This window comes from Linderina pennispora (assembly GCF_002104995.1).
Source record: "Linderina pennispora strain ATCC 12442 chromosome Unknown DL89scaffold_14, whole genome shotgun sequence".
In the NCBI taxonomy this organism is placed as follows: Eukaryota; Fungi; Kickxellomycota; class Kickxellomycetes; order Kickxellales; family Kickxellaceae; genus Linderina; species Linderina pennispora.
In genome coordinates, this window is record NW_024468262.1 from 421,080 (window position 1) to 448,863 (window position 27,784).

General features: G+C 55.7%; 14 protein-coding genes across 14 annotated transcripts; 9 read left to right on the forward strand and 5 right to left on the reverse strand.

The window, feature by feature from the left end:
• Positions 1-512: 512 nt before the first annotated feature.
• Positions 513-1,148, forward strand: DL89DRAFT_259983 (uncharacterized protein; the record flags this gene model as incomplete). The annotated part of the gene is made up of 1 exon (XM_040885732.1): positions 513-1,148. One exon carries the CDS (start codon positions 513-515, stop codon positions 1,146-1,148), a length of 636 nt encoding a protein of 211 aa, XP_040740835.1.
• A 369-nt stretch (positions 1,149-1,517) lies between these two features.
• Positions 1,518-2,252, forward strand: DL89DRAFT_259984 (protein kinase, X-linked; the record flags this gene model as incomplete). Its single annotated transcript, XM_040885733.1, has 1 exon — positions 1,518-2,252. One exon carries the CDS (start codon positions 1,518-1,520, stop codon positions 2,250-2,252), a length of 735 nt encoding a protein of 244 aa, XP_040740836.1.
• Positions 2,253-3,050: 798 nt separating this feature from the next.
• DL89DRAFT_259985 (Dbl homology domain-containing protein) lies at positions 3,051-4,091 on the forward strand (the record flags this gene model as incomplete). The annotated part of the gene is made up of 1 exon (XM_040885734.1): positions 3,051-4,091. The coding sequence occupies one exon, from the start codon at positions 3,051-3,053 to the stop codon at positions 4,089-4,091; it is 1,041 nt and encodes a 346-aa protein (XP_040740837.1).
• Positions 4,092-4,160: 69 nt separating this feature from the next.
• Positions 4,161-4,649, reverse strand: DL89DRAFT_61116 (uncharacterized protein). The gene has a single exon (XM_040891870.1). It carries the CDS (start codon positions 4,546-4,548, stop codon positions 4,231-4,233), a length of 318 nt encoding a protein of 105 aa, XP_040740838.1. The 5' UTR covers positions 4,549-4,649; the 3' UTR covers positions 4,161-4,230.
• A 102-nt stretch (positions 4,650-4,751) lies between these two features.
• On the forward strand, positions 4,752-5,438 carry DL89DRAFT_259986 (uncharacterized protein; the record flags this gene model as incomplete). The annotated part of the gene is made up of 1 exon (XM_040885735.1): positions 4,752-5,438. The coding sequence occupies one exon, from the start codon at positions 4,752-4,754 to the stop codon at positions 5,436-5,438; it is 687 nt and encodes a 228-aa protein (XP_040740839.1).
• An 851-nt stretch (positions 5,439-6,289) lies between these two features.
• On the reverse strand, positions 6,290-7,339 carry DL89DRAFT_238033 (cyclin-like protein). Its single transcript, XM_040884981.1, has one exon. It carries the CDS (start codon positions 7,308-7,310, stop codon positions 6,366-6,368), a length of 945 nt encoding a protein of 314 aa, XP_040740840.1. The 5' UTR covers positions 7,311-7,339; the 3' UTR covers positions 6,290-6,365.
• Positions 7,340-7,849: 510 nt separating this feature from the next.
• Positions 7,850-9,768, forward strand: DL89DRAFT_279099 (cysteine proteinase). The gene is made up of 5 exons (XM_040889549.1): positions 7,850-7,980; positions 8,126-8,214; positions 8,617-8,859; positions 8,905-9,088; positions 9,182-9,768. Exons 1-5 carry the CDS (start codon positions 7,912-7,914, stop codon positions 9,482-9,484), a joined length of 888 nt encoding a protein of 295 aa, XP_040740841.1. The 5' UTR covers positions 7,850-7,911; the 3' UTR covers positions 9,485-9,768.
• Positions 9,769-10,069: 301 nt separating this feature from the next.
• On the forward strand, positions 10,070-11,349 carry DL89DRAFT_269922 (uncharacterized protein; the record flags this gene model as incomplete). The annotated part of the gene is made up of 2 exons (XM_040888480.1): positions 10,070-10,980; positions 11,006-11,349. Exons 1-2 carry the CDS (start codon positions 10,165-10,167, stop codon positions 11,345-11,347), a joined length of 1,158 nt encoding a protein of 385 aa, XP_040740842.1. The 5' UTR covers positions 10,070-10,164.
• DL89DRAFT_269923 (uncharacterized protein) lies at positions 11,346-12,106 on the reverse strand. Its single transcript, XM_040888481.1, is given in 2 exon segments — positions 11,346-11,956; positions 11,976-12,106. 2 exon segments carry the CDS (start codon positions 12,077-12,079, stop codon positions 11,353-11,355), a joined length of 708 nt encoding a protein of 235 aa, XP_040740843.1. The 5' UTR covers positions 12,080-12,106; the 3' UTR covers positions 11,346-11,352.
• Positions 12,107-12,204: 98 nt separating this feature from the next.
• DL89DRAFT_269924 (cysteine proteinase) lies at positions 12,205-14,326 on the reverse strand. The gene is given in 7 exon segments (XM_040888482.1): positions 12,205-12,313; positions 12,360-12,451; positions 12,471-12,739; positions 12,820-13,193; positions 13,290-13,692; positions 13,715-13,873; positions 13,981-14,326. The coding sequence occupies 7 exon segments, from the start codon at positions 13,986-13,988 to the stop codon at positions 12,227-12,229; spliced, it is 1,392 nt and encodes a 463-aa protein (XP_040740844.1). The 5' UTR covers positions 13,989-14,326; the 3' UTR covers positions 12,205-12,226.
• Positions 14,327-15,304: 978 nt separating this feature from the next.
• Positions 15,305-19,489, forward strand: DL89DRAFT_269926 (uncharacterized protein). Its single transcript, XM_040888483.1, is given in 12 exon segments — positions 15,305-15,367; positions 15,438-16,878; positions 16,898-18,615; positions 18,649-18,688; positions 18,713-18,778; positions 18,806-18,907; positions 18,929-19,000; positions 19,025-19,072; positions 19,103-19,138; positions 19,169-19,171; positions 19,193-19,302; positions 19,330-19,489. The coding sequence occupies 12 exon segments, from the start codon at positions 15,324-15,326 to the stop codon at positions 19,364-19,366; spliced, it is 3,717 nt and encodes a 1,238-aa protein (XP_040740845.1). The 5' UTR covers positions 15,305-15,323; the 3' UTR covers positions 19,367-19,489.
• DL89DRAFT_61184 (cysteine proteinase) lies at positions 19,422-21,288 on the reverse strand. The gene has a single exon (XM_040891871.1). It carries the CDS (start codon positions 21,159-21,161, stop codon positions 19,557-19,559), a length of 1,605 nt encoding a protein of 534 aa, XP_040740846.1. The 5' UTR covers positions 21,162-21,288; the 3' UTR covers positions 19,422-19,556.
• A 1,211-nt stretch (positions 21,289-22,499) lies between these two features.
• DL89DRAFT_279101 (lipoate-protein ligase) lies at positions 22,500-24,218 on the forward strand (the record flags this gene model as incomplete). The annotated part of the gene is given in 4 exon segments (XM_040889550.1): positions 22,500-22,523; positions 22,653-22,769; positions 22,789-23,429; positions 23,730-24,218. 4 exon segments carry the CDS (start codon positions 22,500-22,502, stop codon positions 23,839-23,841), a joined length of 894 nt encoding a protein of 297 aa, XP_040740847.1. The 3' UTR covers positions 23,842-24,218.
• Positions 24,219-26,600: 2,382 nt separating this feature from the next.
• DL89DRAFT_295241 (uncharacterized protein) lies at positions 26,601-27,783 on the forward strand (the record flags this gene model as incomplete). The annotated part of the gene is made up of 6 exons (XM_040890615.1): positions 26,601-26,640; positions 26,715-27,094; positions 27,141-27,288; positions 27,472-27,506; positions 27,553-27,709; positions 27,770-27,783. The coding sequence occupies 6 exons, from the start codon at positions 26,601-26,603 to the stop codon at positions 27,781-27,783; spliced, it is 774 nt and encodes a 257-aa protein (XP_040740848.1).
• Position 27,784: the final 1 nt, after the last annotated feature.

Consider the following 27,784-nt stretch of genomic DNA (forward strand, 5'->3'; position numbering starts at 1 on the left):
CCGATGGCTTGCTGGTTGGCAGCTGCGCCAGATGACATCGACAAAGGGCTGGGCAAACACTGGCTGTGAAAAACCGCCAGCAAACAGGGAAGGGGGATATTGCACAGGCTAGAACCTTGTGTTTTGGCTTGCAGAGTACCGAAATTGCCAGGGATTGCGGGGGTTTCATTGGCGAAACACAGCCCGATGATGCCGAAGGCTCGGGCCTTTTGCGTGCGGAGAAGGCGAGGACCGGGCTGCTGCGCGCGGGGGAGGCAAGCTTGCCTCTATGCAGCGGTCCAGCTGTAGATAAAGCGGCAGAGCTTACGAATTGCTATACAGCCACTATTGTTCCCAGCGAGCTGGCATCTCTTGCCTCCCCAAAAAAATTCTCAGAGATTGGCAAGAAACACGGGCGCTTCCCTCCTCTCCTCCGCCTGACCAGCGACACCTATTCGCATTATCGCTCTTCTTCCATATCATAACTTTTTTATTTCGCACTATTGGGGTTCTTTGCAAAGCTCCACCACCAAATGTTTGGGCGCCTGAATGCAAAGCTCGCACACTTGAAAGCCACGCGCACACAGCAACCCGACACCACCAGCTCCTCAGCAACAACCAACCAGTCCAGCGGCACCAGCGCGCTCAGAGTGCAGCCAAAGAACTCGCCGGCGTTACAGAGCTACCACATCTACGTGGAGACACCGCGTGAAAACACCCGTGAGCACCCCATCTCGCCCACAGCAGCACGCGCAGAGCGGACCCCATCGGCACCTAAGCGGCGTCTGAGCAGCGCCGAGAGCAGCGAGCAAGGAGAAAAGCGCCTATCAAAGTATTCGCGGGTCTCGGTAGAAGATAATTCGAGCGAGGCAGCACAATCGGCGAGTGCGTATAATTACCACAGCGGAATCCCCGTGCCGGTCGTAAGCAGCAGCCACCCAGGCCTCAGCTACTACCACCAGCAGCCGCAAGGGATGCTCAGCGGACAGCCGACTCCCGCGACACCCAGCAACCAGCCTCAACCAGCGCAGCACCAGATTGCATACGCGCAGCCGCACTTGTTTGCCAAGCCAAAGAACATGGAGATGCAGCAGGCCATGGTCACCGGATACCCAGGACTCCAGCGCGCGCACGCTGGACGACTACCAGCTGCTCAACACTCTTGGTAAGGCACCGACAATCCTGCTGCTCGTGGGGGAGGGAGTTATTGTCTGCGCTCCTTTTTGTTTGCGCTTCTCAGAGGGTGGGGGTGGACGGTCCTGGAGGACCGTGTATTCATGAATCCGCTTTGGAATCCCCTATTCCCAGAATGGCCCGCACCTCAGTAACGGACAATCGCTTCTTTTTCGTATTTGTAGGAACGGGCACCTTTGGACGCGTGTTTTTGTGTCAGTCGAGGCGGTCCCGGCGGTACTATGCAATGAAGGTGCTCCGGAAATCGCAGGTGGTGAAGCTCAAGCAGGTGGAGCACATCAACAACGAAAAGAACATCTTGGAGGAGGCAGCGACACCCGTTCATCGTGCGCCTGGAGCGGACAATGCAGAACGAGCGCAACCTGTACATGCTGATGGAGTACGTGCCGGGCGGCGAGCTGTTCTCGCACCTGCGGCGCGCCGGGCGGTTCCCCGACGACGTGGCCCGGTTCTACTCTGCGGAAATCGTGCTAGCGCTCGACTACCTGCACAGCCTCAAGATCATCTGGCGCGACACCAAGCCCGAGAACATTTTGCTGGACGAGCACGGCCACGTGAAGCTGACGGATTTCGGGTTCGCCAAAAAGGTGGTGGACCGGACATGGACGCTGTGCGGCACACCCGAGTATCTGGCGCCCGAGATCATCCAGAGCAAGGGCCACGGCAAGGCCGTCGACTGGTGGGCGCTGGGCATCCTGATTTTCGAGATGCTGGCCGGATACCCGCCGTTCTACGACGACAATCCGTTTGGAATATACGAGAAGATCCTGGAGGGCAAGATTGTGTTCCCGTCGTTCTTCTCGCCAGCGGCCAAGGATCTGATCCGGCGGCTGCTGAACGCCGATGTCAGCAAGCGGCTCGGCAATCTGCAGGGCGAGGGCGAGGACGTGAAGCGACATCCGTGGTTTGCCATGATCGGCTGGCAGAGCCTGGTGGAGAAGCGCGTGCCGCCGCCTATTGTGCCGCCGCACAGGCATCCCGGCGACACATGCAACTTTGACAAGTACCCGGAGCCGCCGCAGGAGCCAGCGCCCGAGCCTGGCGTCGACCCATACCGGCATCTGTTTGCTACCTTCTAGGAGCCCTATCTTTTTATCTTTCTACTCCATATCCATTTCATTAATTCCTCCTGATCTGCTGATGATGTGACGGAGGATAGTGCATGTCTCGTACATTGCGAGCATCGGGCTTGAAACCTGTCGGCTGACGAAAAAGGCAGTCTGGCCAATCACCGCGTCAAGGGCCGCCGGGCTCTATTTTAGGGCCCAAAAAAGGAGCGTCGACTGCCTCCTTTTTGCTCCCAAAGCGCTTTGGTCCCAGTCGGCACTATATCCACGCCCGGTCGTTCGCTCATTTTGCGCCGATGAGGTTTAAAAAAGTGCGGGCGATGCGAGGCTATTATTGTCATAGCGACAATAGGGCGACGGCACCATGGCTCTTCATGTCCTCGAATGGTTGTTGCGTGCGCTCTCATCGACTACCAGCAGCTTTTTCCTTCTCCGACCGCACATGCAAAAGGGCGCATATAGGGAGACCGCTTCTCGTAAACAGGAGCACGGCACCGCCCGCCCTCTTCTCCTCGTTTGTTTTTCTGCCCTTTGTTTTTTGCTCTTTGCACATTTCGCGCAACACCCTCTTGTTTATTTATTCTTGGTACCTTCCTTTATTTTTTATTTCTATTCATCTTTCCCTGGGTATGTCGCTCCCCACGCTGACCCGGACCATGAGCCACGACACGAGTGCGCAGCAGCTCCCAGCCGTCCCGCCCACACAGACCTCGGCGCGTCCCTCTCTGGATATCCGCATCGAGACTGGGCTGGCCAGCGGGACCGGCAAAGGCGCGTATGCTGTGGCGCGAGGGCTTCACACCGCGCGAGATGGCCAACAACAGCCTCGACGAGCGCCAGGTGCGGCGGCAGGAAGTCATATTTGAGATTATCCACACCGAGGCCGACTACATAAAGGACCTGCGGGTTCTGGTAGACATATTCGTGCAGCCGATGCGGTTCCTGAAGGTAGCAACTCCAGAGCAGTGCGATTTGATGTTTGGCAACATCGAGGAGATTCTGGTGCTGCACGAGTCGATTAATGCCGCGTTCATGGAGAGGCAGCGGCGCGAGTACCCAGTAGTTTCGGACATTGCCGACGAGCTGCTGCCGTTTGTCAGCCAGTTTAAGATATACGCAAAGTACATTTGCAACCAGGACAACGCGCTGAGGCTGGTGGAGGAGCTGAAGAAAGAGTCGGCGCACTTCATGGTATTCTGGAAGGAGCGGCAAGGGCGGCCCGAGTGCCGCAACCTGCCAATGGAATCGTTCATGGTTCTGCCGTTCCAGCGTCTTCTCAAATACCCACTGCTTCTGCAGACGCTTCTGGCGTCCAGTGACGACTGGTCGCAGGAGTACGCAAACGGCAAGATGGTTGTCGAGCAGATTGACGCGTGGATTAAGAAGATCCAGGATACCCAGACCAAGCTCGACAGCTACGCATGCCTGGACGCGCTCTCAAAGTCTATCCGCGACATCGACTGGACACCGTACCTGAGCGGCGAGCACCGGCTCGTGTACAGCGGGCCAGTCAAAACGTCGATGCCGCAGCTAGACAACGGCCAGCCCGATCTCTTGTCGAAGGAGGAGCCGGGTGTCATGTGGCTGTTTGACAGCTTCCTGGTTATTGCCAAGCCGTCGTCACCAGGGTGGGCCGCGGGCACCGGCCCAACCCACAAAATCGCAGGATGCCCGGCCGCTGCCAGGCACGCGGTACACAGCAGTGCTAGGGCCGTGCCAGGTAGTGGAGGTCCTGGACATCGCACACCGCAAGGGCTCGCCGGCCGTGTACCTGCACGTGATACCCGTCCAGTCGCCCACCATGACGCCGCAGATGGACTCGCTGGTTGTGCGGTTTTCGACAAAGGCTGAGTATACGGCAGTGGAAGCCGAAGCTCGGACGAACACGTAATGCATACGCTGAATTCGCCGGCGCCCCACAGTGGACTCGCTGGTGGCTGAGCTTGCACGCGCAACCATCTCGCACACACGGCCAACCACCGGGTCGTCTCTAGCAAGCCCGAGCCAGTCGTGCTTCGGGTCGAGCATCAACGCGTCTGTGAGCGAGATTCCCAACCATCAGCCTGCGCGACGTGTACGTGCCGTTTCCAGCCCCGCAGCACAAGAGCAAGATCCGTCGTGGGTGGGAGTTTTTGCGCAGCAAGACCGAGAATCTGACGAGCCGGAGCCTGAAGCGCCAGCTAAAGAAATACGGCGGCGGTGGCGGGAAGAGGCGCGCGACTGACCCGCCGCTGATGCCGCTGTCGCATGCCAAGGAGCTGAAGCGGATCTCACGGCCTGTCACTGCACGGAGCTCTGTCCAGGTCATCTCCACGCCGATTATGCCAGGCTCTGCCGACTTTGTCCATGTGTCACCGATGGTTGCGTCATCGGCTGCCAACGGCGGCCGAGGCGATGCGCCCGCTTTGGGGATTTATCGGGCGAACGGGTCGCGTGAGCTATCATCGCTTGACACCGTGGTCCTGAAGTCGTACTCGAACTACTCGTGTCCGGCGGTCTGAGGAGGCCAGCATGCATTCGCCGGCCAGCGAGCACCACTCCAAGTTTGAGGTCGGCTCAGCTATGCTGTGCAGCGACAGCACATCATCCAACAGCAACACATTGACGTCAAACCTGCCTTCGATTACGGTGCGCCCGTCAAGGCTCAATATCGAGGCAATTGACCTGGATTCTGACACCAGCAGTATTGAGCTGACGCCAGTGTTTAGCGAGAACCCACCCAAGTTCCGCACTCACCATGGCTTGACGCCGTATACAAAGCCACTGCCGGTTCCGAAGCGCAGGGTATCGAGGGTTGCTGGTGGGGCGCGTAAACCAGCACCCAGATTTGAGATTGGGTCGGCGAAACTAACATACGGTAATGCTCCAATGCCGCCAATTACCTGGCAGCAGCAGACGAAAGAGCCGGCGCAGCAGAAGCAGCAAGTATCGCTAGGGATCCCAAACACAAATAGTGCGCATTCACGCGCCACATCGTGGTATGCAAATGTCAGCGCTGTTAGGCCGACACTGCGCAAGTGGTCGGTAGGCGACGCATTGCAAAGGCCGTCGATGGAGCAGCTGTCGGGGCCGTACCAGATGGTCGATCACCCTGTGCCCGGGGAGGAGGATGGGCCGCAGCGTGACCCGCAGTTCCGTGCCGCATACACACTAGGCCGGTACCACAACAGAATGGAGCGCAGCAACACCGACTGCTGATGATACTTATATTTTTAGTCACATATTACTTAGTCACATATCACTTAGTCACATATCCTTCAGGAACCGTTTAATAATACTAGAAATACTCTACTCACGATGCGAGCTCGGCTGCTAGTCAGCATGGGTTGACACGTCGATAAAAGCATCACGGTGAACCGGTCATTTGAACGTGTCGGATGGTTGTTGGTGCAATGGCGATCATGGATATCTCCCATCTTGGTGGCCTACTCAGCGTAGGCGCTTCAGCGCTGGTTCGCTGCTGCTGGCAGCAGAATCGCCTGCTGCTGCTGCACGCCTCTTGCGCGGTTCTTTGTTGCTGGGGTGGTGCCAGAAGCATCGGCAGCAATGGCCGTAGAACGACGGAGCCGTTCAGGAATACTGCTTGAATCACAGAGTGACTGGAAAATGAGTCTGAAGTTTAGAACCGCTGCGAGATCGCGGTTCAAAAGCCGAGACGAATAGGCCCGCCTGCATTGTGCCATGGCCCGCTTGCATGACTCGCTTGTACAGCGGGGAAGGCCATGGCACTTCACAGTTGGGTTCTTCGATCTCTGGTAGGGCCGCGGATTGGGAACATGCCGGAATGTCTGCAGTGACTTATCGCAGCAGAACGGGCACACCGACGATGTCCGGAATTCGTCGATCAGATAGACTTCAAAGCCATGGTGCTTGAACTTGTCGCGCCATCCCTTGCCACGAATCGGCGCATGGTGTCGGGCCATTGGTGCTGTTGACATTCGGGGTCCGGAGTCCCCCTGCGCCACCATAGACAAGGCCGAAGCGCATACGTACAAAGGCCAGACAGACGACCAGCCTTCCTTCTTCCCCTCAGTCACTTTTGAGAAGTTATTTTTCCATATATTCGATAACCACTCATTCCCCAAGTTAACAATTATCATGGCATGTAACTCGCCCATGCATGTCCTAGTCAGAGTCAGAGTCAGACACATACGGCACCTCTGGGTTCTTGCTTTTATAGAGGCTGCTGCTCGGATTTTTCTCTGGGTTTCTGCAAAGAATCAGCTTGCGGTCAATGACCTGGGCCTCCTTCATCGATACCGGCTGGTACTTTCGGATCTCCTCCTGCACGTTATCCAAAATTGGATACAGGCTCTCCAGGGCCCTTGCATCGAACTGCGATGTCAAGTACTGGTCAACATCGCACCGCGTCTCGACTGCTGCCAATTTGATCGCGCCCAAGGCAATCTGGGCCGGCTGGTAATAAAACACCAGGTCAGTGAACACAGCCTGGTCAATGTATTTCTGCGCCAGCTCGTATGTCTTTTGCAACACTGTGATGTCCTCCACATATGTCTGCATATCCAAGAAGAATCCATACGCCGGCCGATACGGGTGGTGCACCGCCAGATCGAACTGCAAGCTCTGCGTCACAACAAACTCGTAATCGAGCACATCGCTGTTGGTCACTTTTGTGCGCGCCAGCGGCTTTGTGAAATCATCAATCTTGACAAACGAGTTTTCAACCTTGGTCGCCAGGTACAGGCATGCTAGCATGATGCCTTTTGGCGGGTAGTCAAACACGACGTTGTGCAGGTAGAACCGCTTCATGAATGTGATTGCGGTGGCCTTGACCGTGCTGTTGAACTTGTAGACCGTCGCATAGTCGCGGATCTTTTGCAGGTAGTAGTTTATCAGACCAAGCTCATCCGCTGGCGTCAGCATGTTGTTTTCGGCCTCGGCGGTGCGTGCCGAATTGCCATCGAGCGATGATTCGGCGAGCAGGCTCTGGCGCACGCGCGCGATTCCCTGCTGATTGTTGGCAGCACGCAGGGCGCTCAGCGAGCTGGGCGTGTAGCGCCAGTGCCGGAACTGTGATGACTGTTCAAAGAGCTCGCGCTTATCAGACATCCTAGAGAATAGAGGTGATGTATGTTGTAAAATGCGTTTTATATTTCTCTCGGCGAAAAAGTACGAGAAATCGTATATCCGTGTTCACCAGCGAGGATCGATTATGGATTAGCCAGCCAATGTGCGCTATGACTCTCGCTGGCCAAATTACCAGGTGAAGAGCTCTGCATATATCTAGCATAGTCCCTGCCGCCCTCTCCGGTGGGTTGCTAGCCGTCTCTAGTAGAGATCCACTGCTAGCAATCAAGCGGCTGCTCTTTGGGGGACAGCTTACAAAAGTGCATGTATTCGCACATAATGCCGCTCTGCTACACAATTCTACCCTGACAGCTTAAGGTGCTCGCTACATTGATCACATCCCGGACAGGTATGTCATCGAGGACCTTTTGATCAGGAACTCCTCCAGTTTTCAAAATAGCCAGCATGTCTGGGCTGGCAGCGCCAATGGAGGAGGTCTGACATTCTACCCCTGAAGTCGCACGTCGTCATCATACTCGTGGGTACCGCCTTCTCTTTCTTTTTCTGCTTTTCCTTACTCTTTTCCACCCCTGTTTTTTTTTTCATTTATTGTTCAATTTCAGCACCTATAAATTTCTGGATAATGTCGTTTATGAAATGGATGAGCGGTGGTAGTGGCGCTGGGAATGGGTCGAACGGGTCGACCGGAACTGTAAGCTTCAAAGCCCTCTGGGCACCGCTCATATCCCTCTTTTGCATTTACTCATACTCTCGCTCTCCTTAAATCTAGGCAACAGCCGGAAATGGGCAGGGCCGGTCGGACTGGCCAGACAACGACGACCGGTACTACGGGCTAGGTGAACGTTGGCAATACCTGCTACGCGAGCTCGATTCTACAGGCACTGTATTTCTGTCAGACGTTCCGTGACTGTGTCAACAACTACCCGTACCCACGGCAGCTGCCCACGCTGCCTAGTGCGCAGGGCCACCACAGCGCATCGCACACGCATATACCAACACTAGAACGACCAAGTCAGCAGCAGCAACAACAGCAACAACAGCAGCAGCAGCCGCAGCAGCAGCGACGGGCAACAGCCACTGGCGACAATGCCATGCTAGGCAGTAGCAACTTTGTGACGCCTAAGGAGCAAGGCGGAAATGCGAACGAGAAGAGCCATGGGCTGTCGTTGCGGGACCGGGCATCTGGACTGCGGCGGAAGAAGGACCGGAGCCAGAGCGATGCCACACAGCTGAGCGGGTCGCAGGAGGCGGGAAATGGCACGGACAATGCGGGTGGTGAGCAGCGAGAGCGGTCCGTGATTGATATCCTGACCGAGGATCTGTCGAGTGCAGAAAAGTACCAGATTGACGACTCGATGTTTGCGTCGCTGAAGGACCTGTTCTGGTCAATATCCACGCGGATCCAGCGCTCAGGCAGCATATCGCCGCAGCGGTTCATCGGCAAGCTCAAGGAGTGCAACGAGCTGTTCCGCAGCAATGCGCACCAGGACGCGCACGAGTTCCTGAACTATTTGCTGAACGAAATTGTCGAGAATGTGGACAAGATATACCGTGACAAGAAGCTGGACGGGTGCACGGGCGCGCCGATCAATGCGCCGAACAAGTTCCGTGGCAGCACGTGGGTGCATACGCTGTTTGAGGGGCTGCTGACGAATGAGACAAAGTGCCTGAGCTGCGAGAATGTGACAAGCCGTGACGAGACGCTGCTGGACGTGTCGGTGGATATCCACGAGAACACGTCGGTGACAAACTGCCTAAACCAGTTCGCAGCAGGCGAGCTTCTCTTGCCACAACAACAAGTTTTACTGTGACAACTGTGGTGGGCTCCAGGAGGCCGAAGCGGCGGATGCGGCTCAAGCGGCTGCCAAACATCCTTGGCGCTGCACCTGAAGCGGTTCAAGTACCACGAGGGCCTGGGGCGGTACGTCAAGCTGTCGTACCGTGTCAACTTCCCCACGGAGCTGCGCGTGCCCAACACCACCGAGGAGACCGAGGACCTGCTGTACTCACTCAGCGCCATCGTGGTGCACCTGGGCGGCGGACCTTACCACGGCCATTACATCTCGATTGTACGCTCAGGCAACAAGTGGATTCTGTTCGACGACGACTGCGTCGACATCATCGACGAGAACGAGCTATACAACTACTTTGGCAACTTCCCCAAACTTTGGCTCCGGCTATGTGCTGTTCTATGAACGCACTGACTTTGACCCGCTGCGGTTTGATCTGCCCAGGGCTTTTGAGGCTTGCGTGCGAGGCCAAACAGCAAGTGGAGGAGGAGCAGGTGGTGCCGGAGCCAGAGCTAGAGAAGCCACCCGCCAACCCCGAGGGTCCGCCCGGCAAGTTCTTTGCGCCAGCGCGCCCACCACCGCTGATCTCGACGACGCGGTCGTTCCACGGCGGCATTACCTCCGACAACATGAGCCCTGTGGCTATGAGCCCGGGCCCGATGAGCCCGTCGGGCATGCGCACACCGTCGGCGTCCACGGCGCAGATGGGCAGCACAATCATGCAGTCGGCGCAGGTGCTGGGGCGGGCCCACCCAGATGCGAACATAGCCAGGTTCTCGCAGTCGGTCTCGCCTGAAAGCAACCGAGCCAGCAGCCAGGGCATGGTGGTCCCGCCCACTGTCACTGTCGAGAGCACATTGAGCCACTCGTCAGGGAAGGGCAGGTCGTGGTTTGGCCTCAGATCCAAGAAGTAGCTGTCACGTGTCAGTGTTCAAGATAAGCAGTCTCTATTTCGGGAGCGGCTGTTTTCTCGTCGCTTTTTCTCTCCAGCAGCGAACTTTTCATATTCTCTTTCTTACTCTTAATTGAACGCGCACCTTTTCCACTTGTTTGGTGTCTTTGTACTATTACTCCAGTTTCCTCCAATGAGTGCTGCAGACGTAGAAATTGCTGTGGAGCCCGTCAAGGTCGATGTTGTCATCGAGGATACCAGCCCCGACCTTATTGCCGACAGCATCGCCCGGCCCCGCAGCGACTTCAAGTTCCCGTACTCAGGCCAGCCCGATATTGTGCGGTCTGCGCAAAAGGATCTGTTCTACCAGCAGCGTGTCCAAAGCGGGCTGGGCGAGGTTGTGCAGCAGCTGAAGGGCACTCGGTACTTCGCTACACACCAGCAGCAAATCGAAGGCGCATCGAAGCTCCTCTACTATGCCCTGACTACTCTGACAGGCGCCCAGACATTGGGCGAAGAGTACTGCGGGATCCTGCAGGTTGACAAGCACCTGACATACCCGGCGTTTGGACGCCGCTTTCTCATGGTCGTGTTGCAGGCAGGCGGTGGGTTCGGTGTGCTAGGCGTGTTGGCGAAGCTGCGCATGTGGCTGCAGAAGCGTCGGTTGCGTAGAGGGCAGATGAAGCCAGGGAAAACCGAAGGGGCCCTGGAGAGAGTGCAGGCATGGTCGCGGAGCGGCATGTGGAAGAAGCTGGGCATGGCACATTTGGCGGTGTTTTACTTTACTGGTGCGTACTACGGCTTCGCGAAAAGGATCACGGGCATTCAGTACGTCTTCACACGGAGGCTGCGGCAGGGAGAGGAGGACAGTGGGTACGAGATTTTGGGTGCACTGCTGGCAGTGCAGCTAATGGTTCAGACCGCGCTGCAGTTGTGGAAAAAGGGACAGGACGAGGATGAGGATAGCGATGATGAAGACGAAGAGGACGAGCCAAAGGACCTTGAAGTGGTCGGTGACGGAATTCGCCCACGAGAAGACTGGGGAAGAGGCCGACGAGAAAAAGACTGAGGGGAGGTTGGATGAGAAGAATGAGGATAATGAGGATAATGTCGAAGAGGGTACTGAGGTGGCCAAAGACGACGAGGAAATGACTGGCGAGCCTTCTGATGTAGACATGGAGGCGCTCCGTCGGTTCACATCCAGCGCTCAAAAGTGCACCCTCTGCCTATCGCCCCGCAGCCACTCCGCATCCACGCCCTGTGGCCACTTGTTCTGCTGGAAATGTGCCTTCGAGTGGTGCCAGACCCACCCGGAATGCCCACTGTGCCGCCAGCCCGTCCGCCTCAACCAGATCCTGCCAGTGTACAACTACTAAGCTCTTCATTTCTTGAACAAAAGATCGTATTTAACCGGAACCTGGAAGTACTCGCTCTCGACGATGTGCTTGAGACACTGCCAGATCCGATAGTTTTCTCGCTCAATGTCTTTTGCTAGCAGCATACCCAGCAGGCTGCCTGTGCGCTGTACCACTGGTTCCTCCGCAGCCGCCTTCTCCTCTTGCTTTTGCTTGACCGACTCTGGGTGTGCAAACGGGCATTTAGTGCCTTTACGGCACGACCGTTTCAAAAAGTACTTGCATACACGCAGCTTCCGCTTATCCTCGTTCGGCGCCATGCTCTTTGGCAGGAACGGCGCGGCTTTGATATTTGGTTTTGCCGACGTTTGTTCGGGCGCGCTATCTGAACTCGAACCCGAGTCCGAGTCAGACCCGTAGCCAGCTAGCATGTTCAACGGGTTGGTTTCCTCTTCACGTTTGCGTTTATTTGACTGTTCGGCTGTGTTGGTGGGCGATTTCGCAGAGGCATCTTTTGTTGGATACTTGCTCTTGCGTTCAGCAATCCATGCTGCAATATCCTCAGGTGTTTCGAGCTTGCGCTGCCGGATCAGCGGATGTATTTGGTCGGCAACGCTGGCTGATAATAGGCTGGCTGCTGGGTGCCGACGGTGGTTGAGTGTCTGGCGTGCTTTGGATATGTGCAAGAAGAAAGTCATCGCTAGTGGGTGCCTCAGGGGCTTCGGATGCGTGGAATGAGAAGAACGAGTCCATTGGTATATAGCGTAGAACAGTAGCATGCTGCACCAATTAATATGACGTCTAGTGGGCCATGGGTCCCTGGGTAGGTGCCCGAGAACAAATCCTAAAAGTATGGTACAATTTTTTGGGATTGAGGTGGGGAATAGAGTTTATTTTTCATTAGTTGGAGTTCAATGACCAGAGCTCGTCACTGCTCAGAATCGTATCGTATATATCATCACGTATGTACACTAGCATGTAGACATTCTCAGTTCTGTTAATGAAGCCGCGGCGGTCTGCTCCTCTGGATCACCACTGGGCTCGGATCAAGGTGCGCATCAAATACATCCCGATCGTGCTCTGGCTGCACATCTCCGTCAGCAAATGTCACCCAGTTGCCATGCCCTTTTTAGCTGCAGGCTACAGGCGAAATACCGGTCCTGGTGTGCTTTGCCATTGTGGAAACAGACCGCGTAGAGCCTGTATATCCACGGGTGCGACAGGTCTGCATGGTCCGAGGCATATGACTGTAGGTCAAGCATCCGCGGATAATCGAATCGATGTGCAAGCTCCTGTCCACCTTTGCCACTGCTGTTATTGCAAATACGGTTCAAGTGAATGTGGAGAACTGGCGGTATTCTGTCAAATGCAACAGTCTTTTCAAAGATAGAGGCAGGGATGGATGCAGAGTTTCTTTGGTTTGCAGTATCTGCCAAGAGCCTGGCTCACGTCGCTGCACCCCTCAGTATCGATGCTCAAGTCGTGAATGTTACTTCGTCCAAGCTCTCGACCTGTTGCCTGACATATCGGTTAGGGTGTAGCGTTTAGTTGCTTGGAACAATATCGAAATAGCCCCAGCAGCTGGACTCTCTTCAGTCGTATCTCTCAGAGATGCGATGATGTCGTTGAGGATACGCCTCGTCCCAAGCATCTCTGACGTTTGACTATCCATGAATTTGAGTGCGTCACATACTACTCGAGAATCAGCCGGTTTACTCCATGTCTGTAGACTTGTGAATAGGTGTCGAAGTGATTCGGGGAGACAGAAGCTATCCCCCGAAATATGACTAGGCGAAAGAAATACAACCTGCCGGAATATCCTTATATGGAACAGGACCTGCAGTAGAGCATTCACACTAGGGCATGTCTGGCTGTCTCAGCTATCCCAATGTCAAGGATGTCGTGGGCTCTGGCCGTTCAATAGCTGCTCATCCCAAAGGTTCCCGGTTTCATCCTCGATTACCCGCACGTATGCACTAATCCTCAATGAGCTCTGCTCAATTACCGGCCTTGGTCCCTGGCAACGGACCAAGTCGCTGTACTTTTCGAATTCATCCATGCCAAACCGTCTTTCCGCAGCAGAAAACCGATGCTCAAACGTCTGCACTCGCCTGATGCTCGGATTAAACGGATTTGACATGACCAGCGCAAAATAAACGCAGGCTGACCACCCGATATCGTCCTCGTTTGGATGAGCCACCAGAAAAGCTGATGTATAGTCTGCAATATTGGTGCCTTTTGGGTAGAACGCAACCTGGAATTCCTGCCCAGCCACAACAAACACACGGCTATATGCAGAGTAGGCGAGATATGGCCAGTTATCGACTTCCCAGTGAATGCAACCATGGCCGCGCTCTTCATATCCACTGATATAGTGGCAGGTGCGACTCAAAGAACCTCGAGTTGTCGGTGGGCGAAATGGCTCGGAACCAGCTACCACTTGTGTTTTGGCGCTGCTGGGGCGGGTCGATACTGAGTTCTATTGGGCGTGCAGTGGCTGTGTCCACCAGCGCATACTCGGGCAAACTGTCTGACTGTTGCTTAGCGCTATCCATTTATGTAATCTTCAGAATGAGGTGAATGGAAAGCAATTCGAGAGAAGAGAGGGCAACAAGATAGCGCTAGCCAATAGTGATGTACCCAATTGGCCTCGCGTCTGCATGTCAACCCGCTTCCACACAAGTTGACTTGGCGATCCGCTTGGCCTTATATCGCTGCTGCAATAAACGGCATCATGCAGCACTGCTTAAAGTCGTTTCTCATCTTCGCCAAGAAACTTCAGATGTGCAACAGTCACCTGTTCTTGCCCATGAATGATGCTGGATGCTCAAGCCAAGACTTGCTATTTCCGCACTGGACGGTTTACGTATATTGGTGCTTTTGTGTTTAGTAAATGAGGGTTTATAGAGGCAATATTAAGCACTCAAGAAAAGGAGAGGAAAAGAGGAAAGGCGACCTGTGCGGCTACACCAGATGCGTCTATATATAAAATCATTGGTGCCATATACACAAGGTACCTTTCAAAACAGTCAGTTTGTGCAGCTTGCCAGAGGTTTGATGTTGTCTCCATTGTGTACGGATGTAGCAGGGCTCTCATTGGCGTCTGGCTTGCCACCACTTGGGTCAGCCGACATGTTGATGTCAGGGACAGCCAGGGCGGGTGCACAACAAGTGTAGCGTCCTATATTTCCCCACCGGAAACACCACACGCAGCCGAGTATCTCGCTGGTCTCTTACGGTATTACATCCAGGCACAAATAAATAGTGCCATTATATGCCCATACACCAAAGAACAAAGGGAATCTGCACCCGAGGGGAATACAGAAAGATTTTTGTGTCATATAGCACACTGGTCTGGCTACTACGCCAGCTGGGACGAAGCCATGGGTCGGTAACGGAGACTGGTTCTGTTCACGACGCCTACAGTGGCTGCGGAGGGTTTCTGAATTATCATGAAATACAGCAAGAATACAGCCTGTGGTTGCCAAACAAGCCTGTTTTGTGTACAGGAGATGGCTTGGCTGTTCATAGTTCTTCCTGCGCCAATCCGTTGCTTTGTGTGATGAGCGTGGAAGCATATTTGAGTAGATGTACATGTAGCGCGGTGTGGATGCTCCGCTTATTCCCCTAGATATTGCCCGCCATACATATGAACTACTACTCATACCATGCGCTAACCTACACAGTGCCTGTGTTATTGTGACTTGACAAGCAAATCACAGATATCCCAGAATGGATGGGCAGTGTGAGGAGCGTAATGTCCAGATAGACTAGACTCTGTCACGACATGGCTGCGGTCCTTCTGGCCGCAGTGAGAAACAAACAGACATCGCTTTCCACACGAAAAATGCCCATGTATTCGGAAACTGCCGATCCATGTCTGTGCATTCATGGCTGCATGTCCCTGAGCCATCTTTTGCAAGGGTTGCCAAGGGATGCGGCAACCCAAACCCTGTCTCGCTCCTCATTCCCCTCATCATCGTTTCTACCGTTGAATATGGATATTCCTAATAGTGTTTTTGACACCATCGTGCCCCAGATGTACGTAGTAGTTTGCAATGCATGGTCTGGTGATAGCTACGCAGATGCTAACTAGTAATCTCACAATTAGAACTCTCGGAGCGATTGCGGATGCATCACTGACAGCTGCTACTTTGCTATGGACACCTAAAAACGATCTTGGCGCCCCGGTTCAGAAACAGAAACGCACTGTTGTTGCTCTTAGCGCCGTTTGCCTCGCCTCTCTTGCTGCGTCTATTACCAATGCCCACCTAAGCTCGGCTGCTTCGCTGCTGGCATCAGTAACTGTGCTTGGGCTTACCCTGTCTCGCCGTACGATCAGCGATGGCACTGCATTTCTGAACATCGCTCGTGCCATTCTCATCGCGGTCCCCTCAGTACCTCACCTGAATTTTGGCTTGTTTGCTGGTGCTCTTGCTCACCTTGCTATTGCGTGGTACATGTTCAATCCACTGACACAGAGAGAAATACGCAGATATACGAGATTCATTATGGGTCTTGATGCACTGGCTCTTCTACAACTTTGCTCCAAGAGTGACCTGTCGGTTAACGATATTCACGATGAGGAGAAGGTAAAGTGGATTCTACACGGAGTCGAAAAGCTGCACTTGGACACAACCAAGGCATTCTTTGTGCTCCGCGGATTTTTAGCTTTTGCTTGGAAACGAATCCTTTCACTGGCCATCATCGACATGGTCATCCGCCTCTGTGCGTATTACAAGGGCATAGTATTTGCGATGATTATTGGTGCAGTGGACCAGGGGAATAGCGTTGAAGTGTCTGGCATATATGCACTGTGTGCAGTATGGGGCATCTTGTCCATGTCCTTGGTGGTCGATAAGTATCATCAGGTATTCAAAAGCCACGCCTACTGGGAAATCCTCGATGTTATGCGCATCAAGCTCCTCACAATCAGGATGTCTCAAAAAAGTGGACAGTTCACTGATAGGGATTACTATGAAACCAATTTTATGGACACGCACGGTATGGCTTGTAAAGTAGATGACGTACTCAGCGTGCTCAGTCAGTCAGTGGCGAGTTTTCTCAGCATTCGGTTGCTTATCTCCAAGGTTGGATGGCATGCTGCTCTGCCAGCTGCTTTCATGGTCATATTTTCAATTGTGCGAAGCTTGGTTACGGCTAAAATCGAAGTGCTGGAGAGGATGAGCAAGACCAAGTTGCGACCTACATTCCGTACCAGGCTAGACACACTGCTCCAGTATATGCGCACGATCAAGTTTTATGGATGGGAGCAGGCCTTTCGAGGTGTGCGTGGATATCCAGACTGCTTACAATATACTCCTCCTATATTCTGGCGCATCGTTGACTACATCGTCACCCTCATTGGCAGCTCAGCGACTCAACTTGCGACTGCTCTGACTGTTGCATCATATCTCCGGTCGTCTGGAACATTGTCATTTACTGAGGTGATGATAGTCGTGTCATCGGCAACAAATATTGCAGGGTTTGCCTTGCAATGTTCTGGTGTCCTCTCTGATCTTCGGAAGATCTTTGACCATGCATCTGCACCAGTGACATTGGCATGTCAAGACTGGCGAGTTTGCAGTTGTTGTCGGCAGAGTCGGAAGTGGAAAGTCATCGCTGCTGTCTGCCATCTGCAGTGAGATGCCACTGATTTCAGGCACAGGGTGCACATACGGTCGGATCGGGTACGTCAGTCAGAAGCCATGGATCATGAATGCGACGTTCCGTGAAAATGTGCTGTTTGGTCAAGAATTTGACGAGAAATTCTACTGGCGCGTTGTCGAGGCGTGTGCACTAGCCCAGGATGTCAAGCTGTTCCCGGCACAGGATTTGTCAGAGATCGGACCGCGTGGCATCAACTTGTCTGGCGGACAGAAGGTGCGGCTAGCATTGGCCCGTGCTATTTACTCCCGCGCAGACATTTATGTTTTGGACGACTTGCTGGCGGCGGTTGATGCACATGTTGAGCGGTATCTAATCGAAAACGTGCTTGTTGGCAGTGGAATGATCAGTGATAAGACACGTATCCTGGTCACACATGCCGAACATGTCGCCCCACTGGCGGACAAAGTCATTACTCTGACGAACGGTGTAGCAGATATCGTGGAGCAGCATCCTGTGGCGTTTACTCAGAGCCCATCAGAGTTGTCGCCAGAGGATGATGAGGATTCGTCCAAGGACGGTGATAAAGGATCTGGCCAATTCACCTTTGACCCGGAAATTGGTGTCTCGCAGTTTCAGTGGTCGTACATGTGGCGATATCTGAGGATGAGCGGATTGCATATCGTTGGGATAACATTTGCGATCCAAGCAGCTGGTGCCTATGCGACGTTCTATGTTGACAGCTTGCGCTTGGATTTGGTCATGGACAACAACAGGGAGAGCATGGTCCAGTCGCTGCAAAAGTACCTGTTCATGAACGCCTTGGTCAACATGCTCCGGGTTCAAATCGACATGCTGGTCGATTGGATTCGAGCTGTACTGTGGTCTGCGCGTCTATGCAAGCACACTCATAATGAGGTGCTTGACATGCTGCTATTTATGCCACTGTCGCAGTTTGAGAGCCTCCCTAGTGGGAGAATTTCTTGTCTCTTCAACTGGGATTGCTACAGGATCTACTTCTCGCTTCCATGCCAGATCTGTCAGCAGGTACTAGGAGCCTTCTACGCCTTGAATGCGATTATACATGGTATTCAGCGGATGCCTGTATTACTTGTCTTTGTGTTTCCTACCGTAACAGCAATATTCTTAGGGACTCGAGTCGCCACAAAAGCACGGAAAAGGGTGGATGCTGCAGAATGCTCGAGCTTTAAATTCTCCCATGCAAGCACATTTAGCCTGGTTGTTGATGGCCAGATGCTAATGCGCGTCCACAGCGTCCTTGGTGCTTACCTGCAGAAATCCATTTGCCAGATTTCCACCTACAGTATCGCCACATTCCATAGTAACACTCTGCACCAAATGGCACTCGCTCTGCATGTCTTGGTTGCTGTCCTGGTAGAATCCACGTTGCTGTTCTACCAGGTATGGAGGATATCTACTTTGAGATTACCATCAGCACCTGGTGAGGTTGAAATGGTAATGCGGCTTGCAGAGATAATGATATCTGGTGTAGAGAAGATATCAAATATTGGCTACTCGCTTGGGACTGTGCTACCTTCGCTTTCGAAATACTTTGTCTACACTGGACTTCCGCGCGAGGCACCCAGCACCATCGAAGGGCTGCAGCGGCTGCAGAGCTGGCCAACGAATGGAACTGTCGAGTTCAGAAACTACAGCATGAGGTATCGCGAGAATCTGGACACTGTTCTGAACAGCATTTCGTTTTCGGTTGGCTGTAACGAGAAAGTCGGTATTGTTGGGCGTACAGGCGCTGGCAAGTCGTCGCTGACACACGCACTGCTGCGCCTAATCGAGCCAGCAGGTGGCTCTATCTTCATCGATGGAGTGGACATCTCGACAATTGGCCTCCAGGATCTTCGTTCCAAGATCAGCATCATCCCGCAGGACCCGGCTCTGTTTGTGGGCACTATTCGAGAAAACTTGGATCCACTGAGCGAATTCACCGACGATGAGGTTTGGACTGCAATTTGCAAGGGCCATATCGAAGATCTTGTTGATAGACCGGCACAGGCGCATGATGTTAATGACGACAGCAGTGGACCGTGGGTTGAAGGAACAGGTCTGGACAAGTGGGTCGAGGATGGCGGCAAGAACTTTAGCGTCGGCCAGCGCCAGTTGGTCAGTCTGTGTCGTGCACTACTTTGGAAGCGCAAGATCTTAGTTCTCGATGAGGCAACGGCGAATGTCGATACAAAGACCGACCAAATCATGCAGCAGGTTATCCGCGAGGAATTCAAGGACTGCACGATTCTGACTATTGCACATCGGCTCAGAACCGTCATGGACAGCGACCGGATCCTGGTCATGGATCAGGGCAGAGTCGCCGAGTTTGACACTCCAGCTAACCTGTTGGCACAGAACTCGCTGCTCAAGAGCCTTGTTGAGAGCATCGAGTTTAACGAGTCGTGGTAGTTCCTCAATAAATCGGCTGGATATACGAACCAAATACACTGGTATATAAATCTCGCGAAAATGAGAATCCCTGCAGCAGACAACATAGTTTATTGATTGGTGATGGCGTTTAAACAGTTTGAAAATACATGAGCTATCAAGCACTTGCAAATATAAAAGAGGCCAGGTATTCAGAATAGGGATGGAACAATCAATAGACATTATGCAGCGCCATGACATCACTGCCATTCAGAATAAAGTCACGCAGGTCCTCACGCACGTACATCAGCATGTAGACGTGCTCCGAGCGCCTAAACAGCGAGCGCTTGTCATCTCTGTCAATGCGCACGGGGTCAGGCGCACCATGATAGTCGAATACCTCGTAGTGCGTGGCCGGCGTGACACCGCCATTGACAAAGTGCAGCCAGCGGGTGGGCGAGCCAGGCGACAAATAGCATGTGAATGCATGTGGGTCGCTGGGAATGCTAAGGTGGAAAAACGCGCCGTACAGGAGATAGCGGCTCCACTGCAGATGGTCGGCTGCACTGGACTTGTAGTCGCTCAAATCAATGGCCTGCGGGTACTCGAACGCCGATTCGGATTTCTTAATACGCAAAGTCCCTGGGTCGACATCAAACCGGTTCAGGTAGATCTGGAGCACGGGTGGCAGTTTCTCAAATGTCATGCGCTGCTGCGCGTTGCCGGCAAAGCCAGCGAACTGCGGGACCTGGGCGCTTTGCTGGAGGGGCATGAGCTTGCAGTAGTGGGTGAAGAACTCTGTCAGATTGTGGAACCAGTTGAGGTCCACGTGGAAGTCGTAAAAGTCCTCGACGTAGTTTGTTGTCTGGTGGGTGCCCGGGTAGAAGACGGTGGTGCGGATGCGGCCCTGGAAGAGCTTGTTGATGATACCGGTGGCGACGCTGCCGCTCATGATGCTGGCCAGCTTACGCCGAAAGATGCTGTAGAAATCGTGCATGGTGTTCATGGACAGCGAGGTGATGTTGTTGCGCTTCAGGGCGATGGCCAGTTCGTCAATGGCGACGGGCTGCTGCGACGACTCGAGCTGGCGAAATAGCCGCTGCAGGGCCGAGGCGACCGAGGTCTTTGGATTGTGTGCGGTGGTCGGAATCATGTAGATGGCATTGCGCAGGATGCGCATGTGGAAAATGGCCTGCAGCATGGGCCCAATGTAGTGGTACTCTGGGTGGCGGTGCAGCCCGACGCAGCGCACTATTGGGTACATGGGGATATTCCGCATGTCCTCCCAGAGGATTCCAGTCTCGTCCCAGATAACGCGAACGTAGGCGCTGATTCGTAGGGTGCCGCTTTGCATGATAGCCTCTTTGAAGCGCGATGCTGGCCCCGTCAGGTTCTGGTGGCTGATGAAGGCCTCCTTGCCGTACGCCCAGGTGCGCTTGTTGAAGCGGCATTCGAAGGCCAGATGGTGGTTGATGGTCGGGTCGTTTATGTTTGAAATCACCAGGCTGAAGTAGGCGCAGGGGTGCTGGAGCTGCGGCTGGTCGCGGTTGAAGCATGAGAGAAAGACAGACACGTAGCCTTTATGGCGGTAGCTTTCGGGGTGCAGCATAATCTGGTACCGCTGGTTGGCTAGTATAAGCTCCTTGCTCTGTGTCATCTGGGGGAGCTGGTACCAGCTGTCAATTTCCCAGTGCATGACACCGTGGGCTATTTCGCGCATTCCTCGGTGCAGAGGCACGTACTTTTCGAACATTGCTTCATCTATGCTTCGTATTTTTAGGGAAGGCTGAGTAATGCTGCCAGTGCATTTTTGCCATAGTGCGAATACATGCAGCATTTGCGCAAGGTCGTGCCAAGAAATAAGAGCAAAACACGGGATGGCATTGAGTGCGAATACGTACTCTCTTCGTCAGTGAACCGCCTGTTCTGGACACTGCTTGGCTGGTAGTGGTTTTCGGGCGAGTTCGGGTACGCTTGCGGCAGGCGCCTGATGGCTCTCGAATAGTCGGTCATGGTGGATTTAGGTTATATGTACAGGTAGTGGATGAAAGAAAAGTAGAAACAGGAAAAAGGGAGGATAAGAGAAAGTGCTAGCACAGGAGAACAATAGACAATGGTGGACAGGAAAAAAAACTTTGCTTCAGGTGGTTCAGGAGAGAGCAAGAGAGCGAGGCAAAGCGAATGAAAGGAGCTAGTTGTTTGACAGCAACAACGCAACAATACAGAAGGCGTGAGACAGCGGGTGGCTTTAGTAGTAGGCGAGAATACCGAGGGGCTAGAGCGAGGGCTGCGTGGAAGGGGAGGGAAATGCTCGCCAAAAAATATTCGGCAAGCAATATCAAGGCAGAGCTGAAAACCAAATTTTCTTGCGTGTTAGCCACATGAGCAAGTCTTGTTCGAACTTCAACCCCACTCCCACCTGTGCACATGAGGGATGCATCCCCGAGTACGAAGCGTCACTCGCCGAAGGAAAAAGAAAAAAGACAGGCAGAGCGACGAGAAAAAATTCAGTTGCCGCGCAAATCTCGCAGCAGTACATTTATGCATCCATTCTCATGACGCTGAGCAGGTGGTGTGTATTGTGTGGGTGGTATTGGGAGAGAAACCAAAAAATAGCAGGGGTGGAGTGCACAGTGAATAGGGTGGTGGAGAAATGGGGCGGGCAGGTGAGAAGAATGGGAGGGGTGATAGTGGGCAGGCACATGATGCATGGCATCTGTTGTCCAGGAACAAGAACAGGGGAGGAAAGAATACAGTGCTTGGCGGTCATGTGGGTTGATGCATGTGTCTGGCATTCAGATGGACAGGTTTTATTTTTCTGGCTCTGAGCCAGGCGATTGTTGCAGCTCGCTGGTGATTTATGCGGCTGTTGCCATCTGCATTCCGCTGGTCCTTGTGTGCAGTTCGGAACAATGTGCTGAAGAGCGGGATACAAGAGACTCCTCTCGAAGACCAGCAGAGTGGGGATATTTGTTGTTTTAATCCGATCCACAATGGGCGGGCTTCTGATTAGCAGCCCATACACATATTGGCGGGAGATTCAGAACCGGGTAGACTGGGGGTGGTGGGCCGGAGAGCGGGTAATTTTTATATCGAGTTGTGCGTGGCACGGAAATATCCATTGGGCCCTTTTTGCTTCTGACCTGGTATTGCATACTTTCTAGACATCTTTATAATGCTTCGCAGACTTGGGCTGTCGGTGGCGCAGGGGCAGATCAGGCAGTACACGGCGGCGGCAGGATCCAAGGCAAGTGGTGCGAGAGCGCAGCAGCTACCGACAAAGGGTTCGATTATTCGCTAACAGGTTGAGCGTGGGGGTTAGGTGCAGTGCTACATCTCCAGGTGCACGGATCCGTACACGAACCTGGCATTCGAGGACTGGCTGCTGAAGAACAGCGACGAGGACTCGCACGTACTGTACCTCTGGCGCAACCGGCCGACAATCGTGATCGGGCGGAATCCAGAACCCGTGGAAGGAGTGCAATCTGGATATGATGGGCGAAAAGGACGTGTGGCTAGCACGACGCACAAGCGGCGGCGGCACAGTGTACCATGACCTAGGCAACACCAACTACACGGTTCTGATGCCCAGGCGCTCATTCGCTCGCGACACATGCGCGGAAATGGTCGCGCGAGCACTGCAGCATGAGGACATTGCAGCGTATGTGAACGAAAGGCATGATGTCACGGTAGATGGGCTCAAGATCTCGGGGTCGGCGTACCGGCTCACCAGCCGCAGGGCATTCCACCACGGCACGATGCTGATTGACGCGGATCTAACCCGGCTGCACGGGTGCCTGGACAGCAAGAGCCGCAATATCCGCGCCAAGGGCGTCGACAGTGTGCGCAGCAAGGTGGCGAACCTGCGCGACTACTCGTGGACCATCGACCATTCGTCGTTCTGCAATGCGGTGGTGGGCGAGTTCCAGCGCACGTTCGGCAGGCTCGAGGAAAAGGACATGGAGGTGTGGAGCGAGGGGGACCAGGGCATTCTGGACAAGGTCGGGAAGGAGCGCGAGCGCATCACGCAGTGGCAATGGCTGTTTGGGCAGACGCCCGAGTTTGCTCACAGCATCAGCGGCGAGTTTGTGTGGGGCAGGGTTGCGTGCGAAATCAGCGCCAAGCATCGGCAGGATCGTCCAGGCGGAGCTGACGGCCAGGGATGCAGGGGCAGGGGTACGGCAGGTGCTAGGAGGAGGCGGGGCGGTTGCTGGCGGGCGTCAAGTACCAGGAGGAGGCAGTGAGGGCCAGTCTGGCACCGCTTCTGGCAGATGCACGGGCGCAGGAGCTGAGCGAATGGCTGGCAGAGCAGATCTAAAAGCGTCGAGCTTGTGATGAGAAAGCTGACATTTTTATTGCTTTTGTTTTTTGTTCAGGAATAGAGCCTTTTTCGAAATTACACCAGCAGAAAAAACGACGGTGGCAAATGGCGCTGGTCACGGACCCGGCGTTTCTCATATACCAGCTGCGGATATCGTTTCTGCGGACAAACGACCAGACGGCCGAGCGAATCATAACGTTCGATGACTTGGCAATGCCCAATGCGGTACCGGCGGCAGCGACGGCAGCAGCAGCAGCGACTCGGCCGCGGCGACGCAACACGTCGGCGTCGGAGCTGCGACACCATGTGGCAGTGCAAAGCACAGTGAACCCGTACATTGTGGCATGCGGGTACTTCCCTGAGACCGACGCAGTGGGCAGCCCAGACGTGCGGTATTCGGGCGGATACATGCGGCCGCAGCGGGACATGGCGCGGCCGGCCGAGCGCGCGGTAGTGGGCCGCAACACAAACCGCAACGCAAAGGTAGCGCCGACACGCGAGGGCCACGAGGAGGTGGTGGGGCTGGGGGTGGTGCCGCGGCATGCGGAGCTGCTGGGCGAGCCAGAGTACGAGCCGCTGACTCGCCGCAGCATCGACACGGTGCGGCGGCGACCGAGTCCGGAGCTGCGCGACGACGCCGGCTCGCTGTCGGACGGCGACGGGCGGCGGTCGCTGGACGCAATGGTGCGCCGCGGGTCGACGATCCGGCTGCAGCGCTCGCGTCACAAGGGCTCGGCGCGCGACGCGATTGCGCTGGCGGACTTTGACTTCTCGACGATCCTGGAGGAGAGCTCGCAGGAGACGCGGTATTTGGACAGCGTGGCGGAGAAGCCGGTGAGCGAGCCGCCACGTATCCGCGTGCAGGCCAGCCCCGCAGAGAGGCCGCGGCGGCTGCGCAAGAACCCGAGCAACATCGAGCTGCGCAAGCGCCCGGACGTCAAGCCGCCGCTGATGCCAATCCGCGAGGGAGGGCTGAAGCGCAGCGCGACGCTGCCCACCAGGCGCGCCAACGATGCCAAACAGCCGCAGGCCAAGTGGGCCGGCAATAACATGCGCGCGGTGCAGGCCGAGCGTCCGCAGGACACATGGGACGCCAGCGACGACGACGAGCCGAGCCGCCGCGGCGTGGCCACCAAGACATGGTACGGCCCGCGCACAGCGGCCAGGCCAGTCAGTCTGTTTCCGCCGGTGGGCAATGCGCGGCCGATGCCACCGCCGATGCCGCTGATGTTTGGCGACGGCGACAGCGACGACGACATTGACCTGGAGGGCGACGACGGCTCGTCCAAGACCCCGGCAATGATGGCTCCCGGCGGCCTGCGCGGCCTGCACGCCAGCCCGCACACCGGCGCCCGCAGCCGGTCGGGCTCTGCTGGTCGGTTCGATCATGCGCGCCAGCACTGGCCACCGCCAAAGCTGCTAGCTGCCGATCTGCTGGCAGCAGAACCGGCGCAGCGCCCACGCGGCCGATCCGATCCCGAAGCGCGCAGCTGGTCAACCGACGCGCCGGTGCCCGCCGGTGCCAGCCCCGAGGTGCGCCCGCGCACCGGCAGCCTGCTAGTATCAGCGTCGCGCCCGGCGTCGACTGGTGTGTTTGTACCGGCGCCAGCGCCGGCCGCATCTGGACTGGCAGCGCTTTTGGCGCGCGGCGGCGAGGTGCGTGCGAATCCGTTCGCCGAGGAGTACGGCGGCGGCGGGACACTGGAGCTGACGGTGTTTGTGTTCGGCGGGGGACCGCAGGCATCAGAGCTGGCGGTGCGAGTACGGCCCGGCGCGACGGTGGAGCAGGCGATCGGCCACACGCTGTACCAATACGTCGACGAGCGGCGGGACCCGGCGCTGGCGCCCGACGCGCAGGATGTTGTGGCGTGGGCGCTGCGCATTGCCGAGGACGGCGCTGTGGACGACGACTTCCCAGCGCTGGATCGCACGCGGCCCGTGGCCAAGTTTGCCTTTGACCAGTTTGCGCTGTGCCGTGCGACGCCCGAGCAGGAGCGCCAGAACGAAGCCCTGCGTGTGCGCCAGGGCCGCCCGCCGCGCATGGCCCGTCCGCCGTCGGTGGTGGTCGCGCCAACCAAGCCCACGCCGAGCCGCTCCTCGGCCAGCCCGCGCCCGCTGCTGTTCCAGCTGGCCACCCGGTCGCACGAGCCGGCGGCGGTGCTGCAGCTGTCGCGGGTGGCCGCCGCCAGCACGGCCGGCATGTTCGTCGGCAATGCTGTTTATGCGGGACTGCCGGCGCTGCCAGCCGAGCCGCCGCAGCCAAGCCAGCCGCGGCTGCTGAAGGTGCATGTGCTGGGCGAGCCGTCGTCGGCAGAGGCCCTGCGGACGACCACTGTCAACGCTGGCGGCGACCTGCCGGTGGCCCAGGTGCTGTCGCATGTGTGCCGCAAGTGGGCGTTCAGCGAGGACGACTTTGTGCTGGGCATCCTGGATGCGCCTGGGCTGCCAGCCCTGCCGCCCGACATGCTGGTGGCCCAGATCCCCGAGTCGGCCGAGCTGTGTCTGTACCGCGCCGACGCTGCCCCGCCGTCGCTTGACTCGCTGGCGCGCGCGCGCGAGCCGCCGCAGCAGCCGCCGACGCTGTACCGGATCTTCCCGGTGGTGCGGCGCGCGCAGATGTTTGCGCGGCATGAGCGGTCGCTGGTAATCGACGGCGAGTTTGTCACGCTGATGCCGGCGGGCCACCGCACCGACGCGTCCAAGACCCTGACTGTGCATGTGAGCAACATCACGTGCCGCCGCAACCAGCGCTCCCCGCGCAAGCTCAAGCTGCTGATCAACCGCCCCACTGCTACCGGCGACAAGTCGCTTGACCTCGAGGCCGAGTCCGAGGACGATGCCCTGCAGATCTGTACCATTATCAACCGCCTGAACCAGCGCCTGCTTTTGTAGCCAAGCCGAATAGATCTTTAACTCTATTTTTTTTTTTTTTTTTGCTTTTTTCTTTCATTCGCAATGTCGCTGCAGGACTATTTGGCTAAAAACTACGGCTCCTGTCGAGCACAAGAAGAAGAAAAAGAAGAGAGCGCCCACCACGCTGGCTGCCGCAAGCTACGGCACCAGCATAAGTCGACGACGCAGAGTCTGAAATCCCAGCCCCGCCGCCCGAGCTCACACCAGCATCGCCCAAGAAGCCGCGCTTCAGGCCCAGCTCCTGGCGCAACATCTCCGCACCAGCAGACTTCTCCGACCCGGTTCTTCAGCCCAATGACGACGATCAGCCAACCATCGCCTCAGGCGCCGAGCTACTCGCCAAACCCCCCACACCCAAGCCAACCGCCGACAAACCCCCAGCCGTTTCCGACACGGTGTACCGCGACAAGTACGGCAAGAGAATCGACATTGAGCAGGCGCGCCATGAAGAGACCCAAAGGCGCCAGCGCCAAAAGGACCGCGAGGCATTGCAGCGCGAATTCAATAAGGGCCTGGTGCAGCGCCGCCGCCGCCATGTCCCTGAGGAGGAGGAGCCGGAGAAGCTGCTTTGGGATGATCCAGGCGCGCACCTTCATCAAGCAGAAGGCTAAGAAACAGGAGTATCCAGAGTACAGGGGCGCTGCGCCGCCTAATCGCTTCGGTATCCGGCCTGGGTACCGCTGGGACGGCGTCGACAGATCGAATGGCTTTGAGAAGTCCATGTTTGCGCGTCAGGCAAGCAGCATCGGCGCGCTCCCAGGACGAATACGCTTACTCCGTCGCCGACTGGTGAAACCTTCCCCAAAGTAGTCCCATATAGCCACATTCCACGTACATGCTATTTGTTTCCAGCGGTGTATTTTTTTTTTTCATTTGGCGCTGTAAAAAACTTGCTCACATTCCTTATTCACAGCAAATATAATGGAGGCTATCGAGTACCAGGCAAAGGTCGAGACGCTGGCCGAAGACATCCTGACTGACCGCCAGCTCTCAGTTCGACTACGACCGCAAGCGCCAGGAAAACCGCGCAGCCCTGCACCAGCTGCGCCAGCAGGCGAAAACCGAAAACCCGCACAGCATCCACTCGCGCGCCACCCTCAACATGGGCGACTTTTTCATCGACTGTGCCCACCACCAAGGCATTAACCATGGTGCAGAATGCACAAACCGAGCTCGAAACCGCCATCTCCGACGTCAGTGCACGGCTCAAGCAAAAAACCGCTAGC

Bases quoted from the DNA above. Each gene is read 5' to 3' on its own strand.
- DL89DRAFT_61116 (XM_040891870.1), bottom strand. From the start codon at position 4,548: ATGACCTGGACAGAGCTCCGTGCAGTGACAGGCCGTGAGATCCGCTTC.
- DL89DRAFT_238033 (XM_040884981.1), bottom strand. From the start codon at position 7,310: ATGTCTGATAAGCGCGAGCTCTTTGAACAGTCATCACAGTTCCGGCAC.
- DL89DRAFT_279099 (XM_040889549.1), top strand. From the start codon at position 7,912: ATGTCGTTTATGAAATGGATGAGCGGTGGTAGTGGCGCTGGGAATGGG. The intron at 7,981-8,125 runs GTAAGCTTCAAA...ACTACGGGCTAG, and splicing joins CGAACGGGTCGACCGGAACT to GTGAACGTTGGCAATACCTG. The intron at 8,860-8,904 runs GTGCACGGGCGC...GTTCCGTGGCAG, and splicing joins CGTGACAAGAAGCTGGACGG to CACGTGGGTGCATACGCTGT.
- DL89DRAFT_269923 (XM_040888481.1), bottom strand. From the start codon at position 12,079: ATGGACTCGTTCTTCTCATTCCACGCATCCGAAGCCCCTGAGGCACCC.
- DL89DRAFT_269924 (XM_040888482.1), bottom strand. The intron at 12,740-12,819 runs GTAACATTCACG...TGCAAACCAAAG, and splicing joins AGGTCGAGAGCTTGGACGAA to AAACTCTGCATCCATCCCTG. The intron at 12,314-12,359 runs GTGATCCAGAGG...AACAGAACTGAG, and splicing joins ACCTTGATCCGAGCCCAGTG to AATGTCTACATGCTAGTGTA.
- DL89DRAFT_269926 (XM_040888483.1), top strand. From the start codon at position 15,324: ATGGATATTCCTAATAGTGTTTTTGACACCATCGTGCCCCAGAT. The intron at 18,616-18,648 runs GTATCGCGAGAA...TGTTCTGAACAG, and splicing joins TTCAGAAACTACAGCATGAG to CATTTCGTTTTCGGTTGGCT. The intron at 19,303-19,329 runs GTTGGCACAGAA...GCTGCTCAAGAG, and splicing joins TTTGACACTCCAGCTAACCT to CCTTGTTGAGAGCATCGAGT.
- DL89DRAFT_61184 (XM_040891871.1), bottom strand. From the start codon at position 21,161: ATGCTGCATGTATTCGCACTATGGCAAAAATGCACTGGCAGCATTACT.